The 5,900-nt window shown below is 41.0% G+C and overlaps 1 protein-coding gene across 2 annotated transcripts; it reads left to right on the top strand.

The window, feature by feature from the left end:
* The first annotated feature begins 294 nt into the window (after positions 1-294).
* Positions 295-5,830, top strand: LOC129787268 (uncharacterized). Of its 2 annotated transcripts, XM_055822722.1 has the most exons (6): positions 301-674; positions 767-2,933; positions 2,996-3,135; positions 3,202-3,455; positions 3,526-4,670; positions 4,761-5,830. In XM_055822722.1, exons 2-6 carry the CDS (start codon positions 834-836, stop codon positions 4,854-4,856), a joined length of 3,735 nt encoding a protein of 1,244 aa, XP_055678697.1. In that variant the 5' UTR covers positions 301-674; positions 767-833; the 3' UTR covers positions 4,857-5,830. The 2 variants fall into 2 exon arrangements, with proteins under 2 accessions (XP_055678695.1, XP_055678697.1); XM_055822720.1 differs by having other exon boundaries at positions 295-2,933.
* The last annotated feature ends 70 nt before the right edge of the window (positions 5,831-5,900 follow it).

Here is a 5,900-nt window from a genome sequence, read left to right as displayed (position 1 = left end):
CTATTATTATTGGGATGTCCCAAAAGGAGGCTCAATTGCAATTTAATCCAAAATCTAATAGAAATTGATTTATTTAATTTTCTGGTTAGATTTTCATATTCTTTGTAAAGTATTTTGAAAGAAATTAAATAAACACTTTTTAAAATAATTTAAAACAACGTAGATTAAAAAAATAAGATTTTTTAAGTAATTTTGAGACATACAATTATAGGAAAAAAACATAGCATTGTTGGATTCCGTGTGAAAATCGCATGACACATCCCAAGATTCTCCACATCCCTTGTCTAACAAAACAGGACTACGTTTTATTGGGATTCATGTGGCGACTGTCATAATTTTTCTTCTCTATGTATTTTTAATTCCTCGCTAATTAGTAGTGCATTTTCCGGAAAATTTTGGTATCTACGTGATCCCTAAATCCCATTGGAGTGTGAAGAAAAGTGTTTAGTTGCTGGAAATCTCGTCTGTGGGGCGGAAAAGTGAAAGAATGCTGGGAATTTTGTGACAAATGCGCAACGACCTCGTCGAGAAGATCGATTGAGAAAAGTGATTTTTTTCTCACGCATTTTCCACGCAATTCCTCCCAAAAGCGCCCCCAGAAGTTAATGCAAAGTGCTTAAGGGGCCCAAGGGAGTACATTCGGCATATTGGGGGCACCAGGGGTGCTGGGGAAAGTACGTAAATCCCGTGGTAAATTACGGAATTGCCAAGTGATGTCATGAGAAACAAAATGGTGTGTGTTCTATTGTAACATTTTTTCTCAAAGGCGGAAGGAATCGATGAGTGCTGAGTGCGAGAGAAATTGAGGGTGAAAGGACAATTGAGCTGTAAGAATGTTCCCACAAATCCAATGTCCCGTGTGCCACCTCTTCCTGCTCCAGGGCATGACCCTGGAGGCCCATCTGGAGACCCATCCCAAGGAGAGTGTCATCTCTGCCCTTGCCTCATTGACCATGTCAAGGGCTCCCGTTGCTTCGACCTCTGTGGCCATGCAGCCACACATGATGGGTATGGTGAAGCACCAGGGGGCCCCCATGGGGCAGTCCCAAAACTACATTGAGATGCCCCAGGGTAATGTGATGATTGTCAATAGTCGGAGTACCCAGCTAATTCGACGTAGAACCACCCATCAACCCATAGAGGCAGCTAGTCAGCCCTATGTGGCTACATTGCTACCCACTCAGGTGGTCTCTTCAGCGGTTCAACCAACCACTTCCTGGCCATGCGCCGTTATGACGGTCAAAAAGCAGGATTCCTATAATTCGTATTTCCCTGGGGAAGATATGATGCATCTGGCCGAAGAGGAAGACCCCTACTATGAGACACAAGATAGTGCAATAGAAAATCAGGAGGAATGTGAGGTTCAGTGCGAAGAAGAGGCTCCATTGGAAAATACAGAAGATGATGTGCAAATCATTGAGCCAGACACTGTAAAGGTGCCTGAGATGAAGACTGATGAAAAGGTCAGCAAATCTACTGGCTTCCGTGTTCTGAGTGATGTCAAACTATCACCAAAAGACAACCTCAAAATGCAGGATATCATCTATCAGCAGTCAAAGGTGCGAGAATCTCCTATTTCTGCTAAAAAGGGTGCCACTGATTTGATAAGAAACTCCGATGGCACAGAGGATGATAATTCGAAGCGCAATGAAGGCGTCAGAGTGGCCAAAACGAGTGTTATACGAATGGTAACGTCAGCTTCAGCACCACTGCCCATGGTGCCGGTGATAAAGATTGAGGATGATACGGAGGAGCAGCAAAAGCCAATTGAGGAAGATAAGAAACAAGAAACACTGCCAACATCCTCAAGCAACTTCTCCCCAGTAGCTCCACGGAAATACCTCGCAAAAGCACCAAAGAAGCTTGTTGTGAAGTTTAAGAATCCCATTGTAATACATGACACGCCAGATGAGGTTAAAATTGAGCCAGCGCAAGAGGTGGAGATTAATAAAATTCCCCAGAACGTGCCCTCGACGTCAAAAGCAGGCCAGGAAGTCGTAGCTCAGGAATCCATTGATGTGGATGAGGAAGAAGTAAAATCGGAGGATGGTACTGTGAAGGAAGATGTGCAGGAAAGGCAGGAAAATGATCAAGAGAGTGAAGAGAGTCATCGGAAGGAGGAAGATGTAAGCAATAGTGTTGATCTCACTGCAAACACATGCCAGGAAGATTCTACAATGAAGGAGGAGGACAAAGATGAATCTGTGCATGAGGCTGATAATGTTATTGTATTGGAGGACAATGAGGCGGTTCCAGAGGTACCGAATAATGATGCAGAAATGAAGGAAACATACACAGTTATGGAGATTCCCATAGAAACGTCGGAAGTTGTGTCTTCTCAGGAAAACGTGAAGACAGAAGAGGGAACTCAGCCAATTGAAATTCACGAAGATCAATCGGAGGTCTTTACAATTGAAGAAGTTGAAGTGGAAGAGGAGAAAAGCAACAAAATCTTCCCCTCGTGCTCATCATCTTCATCCTCCTCCTCGTCTGCTGGGACTTCAGCTTCATCCTCAAGTAGCTCTTCAACATCCTCATCGGCTGGCACGTCGTCAAATCGTGCGGAATTTGTTGCTCCAAACTCTCAGGGATTCTTCGAGGAAGCTGCTGGACCAAGTAGATTTGATTATGGATTTACCGAATTTCTGGGCTACAATGAGAGCGAAGGGGAGATCTTCTCAAATGATCGTTCAGTGCGCTTCTCTCCGATGGGTATTATGAATGAGGATCTCTCCTGGGAGCAGTACACTCAGCTGGAGAGCAATCAGAATTCCTATGTGGATCTCGATACATGTCGAACGCATTCAATGGGTGTGAGTCGTGCCCCCTCAGCGGATAGCCTCAATATCCGGACGGATGAGAAGATGCCAGCCAAGGGAGAGATTTCTGAGCAAGAGAGCAATGGTGATATCGATGGACTCTGGAATATTCCTGTAAATATTCTTTTTATGAGATTTTTGGGGTTGTCTTAAGTTTTCTGTATTTTTGCTTGTAGGTTTATCCAAATTCGGATGCAGTGCCGAGATTCTCAAGTTCGTACGATATGTCCGTGGCCAGGGAGAGCTGGAGTTTGAGTAGTGATCAAAATAATCATCAGGATGCCTCCGAAATTGCCACTCACATCATCCCGAAATTGTAAGAAGATAATTTTTCTTTTTTTCGAAATTTGTTGAAAAATCACAAAACCTTTTTAATTTACAGCACATCTCTCACTGCGGAAAATGATGAGGATCAGAAGAGTCTGGTCCCACTTCTCGGTGATCTGGATAACACATCAACCTTCAAGAAGACAACCAAAAAGTTGGTCAGCAAACCTCCCGGGAGGATGCTTAAGTATCCCTGTTCCATGTGCTCCAGATCATTTAGACTCTATCGCCAAAGGAAGTATCATCTAATGAATGAGCATCAGGAGGTGTTGGCTGCACAGAAGAAGATCAAGAGAGCCAATTGCAAGAGTAAGTCTTTAATCTCTTTTTTTCTTTTAATCTTGTAAACAGGAAAGTAAAATGTGATGATCTTTTGTAGTCAAAACGGAACCACCGGCTGCAACTGTGACAACAACCACGGAAGCCAGCGTGAGTCAGTCGGAGGATGAAAAGACATCAAACTACCCCACCTCGACTTTCTTCATTGATTTCAACCTCAAGCAACTTAAGGAGAAGCAAACCTTCTCCACTGAGATGCAAAATCTCATCACGGCATTCAAGACGAAACGTTTTTACTTCTGTATGACGTGCAAGGGGCAATTTTCGAGGATTCGCGACTACGACAAGCACTTGTCCATCCATCCGTCTGAATGCTATTCGTGCGGGAAGATGTTCAAGAGCTGGAAGTCACTGTTGATTCACCTCAAACGGCATTTGGGGATCAATGAGTACACCTGTCGACCGTGCAATAAGCAATTCTCCAGTCGGCAGAGTTTGGCTGAGCACGAGCGGATGCACTCGGGGGAGAATCCGATAAAGTGCCCCCTGTGCCCACGTACATTCCGTCGACAGTCGAATTTGCTGCAGCATCGAAATAATCATCACATGAAGATACGCCCACGACTCAAGGACTACCTCTGTCACTGTGGGGAGGTGTTTCACACAAAGGCAAAATTCCTGTGGCACAAGGAGACGCACGAGAAGATCCCCAAGGGGTGCCCCTTCTGCCGGGAGCGCTTCATTCACCGCAACAGCTTGTCGCGTCACATCCGCCTAGCACATGCGGAGAAGTACATTGAGATTAAGAAGGAAACAGTGGCGTGTCACATTTGTCACAAGCACTACCTGAAGACGAGCATAAAGACACACCTGATGATTCACACGGAGCAGGTGAACTTTGAGTGTAGCATCTGCAATAAGACATTCAGCACAAAGTGGAATTTGAAGATGCACAAATGGATACATGCGAGTCGTTCGGCAATGCCATTCAAGTGTCCAACGTGCCCAAAGGCATTTATACGTCAGAGCGATCTGCAGGATCATCTGAATCGCCACAAATCCATCAAACCCTTCACATGTGACTACTGCGGGTGCCAATTTGGGCGGAAGTACAACTGGTTGCGTCATACACGTGAGCATATCACAGAGAAGCAGCACACGTGCAATATTTGCGGTAAATCCTTCCACCGTGCGTACTATCTGAAGGAACATTCACGTTCGCACACAAATGAGCGCCCCTATGAGGTCACTATTGGAGATTTATTTAAATTTCTTTTCAAACTTTGGAATTTTGAAGCTAATGTTTGACTTCTCTTCTTCTCTTTCCATTTGTAGTGCATCATTTGCGGAAAGACTTCAGCCACAAAAACAAATCACAATAAACACGTGAAGATTCATCATGCCAGGGATCCTCTCACGGCTGAGGGGTAAGCGACGATGATGAAAATGTAAATACATTGAATTTTTCTCCCACAAAGGACTCACGATTGGATTTTTTGGACTATTCAACATACAATATTTAAGGACATGAGCACTTTTTTTTGCTTTGAATTCTTTTACAAAATTTGACCTCATTCAGGTAAAAAATTTATTTTTTCTGGTAAAAAATTCATTATATTTTGTAGATTCAAAGATTCTCTCTTTGATAAATAAATTGAAATATTTTATTTTTTTCTTAATAAAATTCTCAAAATTTAATCCGCATTGCTCCTCAAATTAATTTTACAAGAAAAGAAGTAAAATCATTAGAATTTTGTAGCTTTTATGTTTATAAAAAAATCGTGATAAACGCGATATCCCACATTATTGTTTTAATTTCAAAAAAAAAATATTATTGATAGAACATTAATCGACGTAAAAAATAAATCTAAACTAGATGTAAAAGGTAAAGAAAAAATCCCACATTTGATTAAAAAAATATTACATTACATTAGTATGAAAATCATAAACGTTAAGAATACCAAGTAAAACAACAACAAAAATAGCCAATTAATTAAATAAGATAATAAAAGAAGATTTAAATTTAATTGCGTGGGTATATGCAATGCATTTATAATATTGTGTGGTATGCATGAGAGTGAGATGAAGAAAAAAATATTAAATATTTGTGGATGTGATTTGCATTAATATCTTTTTATTAGAATACAATGTAATGTTTCTTTTTTTCTTAAAAATAGGATTAAAAAAAAGAGAAAATTTATTATTAATAATTTTTCATCATTTCCCTCGGAGATGTGTTTCATTTTAGCTCAATAAGGCTTTGTGTAGTTTTTAAGGCTCATCAAGTGAGATTTATTAATTATTGTATACACGTGTAAGGATTTCCCGGAAGGGTTAATAGTGTTTTCTGCAAAAATAAAAATTATGCAATCGATAGGAATTAAAAAGAAAATTGAGAAAATGAAGAATGTTTTTTATTTTCTTTAATTTCCAGAAGAAAGCGAAGAAATGTCCGTTGGAAGCAAGGAGAAAATT

Source organism: Lutzomyia longipalpis, chromosome 1, assembly GCF_024334085.1.
Source record: "Lutzomyia longipalpis isolate SR_M1_2022 chromosome 1, ASM2433408v1".
Lineage (NCBI taxonomy): Eukaryota > Metazoa > Arthropoda > Insecta > Diptera > Psychodidae > Lutzomyia > Lutzomyia longipalpis.
The sequence above is the reverse complement of the archived record's forward strand: the minus strand, read 5'-3'. Positions and strand labels throughout refer to the sequence as shown.

What these genes read in the sequence shown, in the direction of transcription:
- LOC129787268 (XM_055822720.1), top strand. Translation starts at nt 834, where the DNA reads ATGTTCCCACAAATCCAATGTCCCGTGTGCCACCTCTTCCTGCTCCAG. An exon ending in ACTCACATCATCCCGAAATT is followed by an intron (nt 3,136 to 3,201) that starts GTAAGAAGATAA and finishes TTTAATTTACAG; the next exon opens with CACATCTCTCACTGCGGAAA. An exon ending in CAAATGAGCGCCCCTATGAG is followed by an intron (nt 4,671 to 4,760) that starts GTCACTATTGGA and finishes TTCCATTTGTAG; the next exon opens with TGCATCATTTGCGGAAAGAC.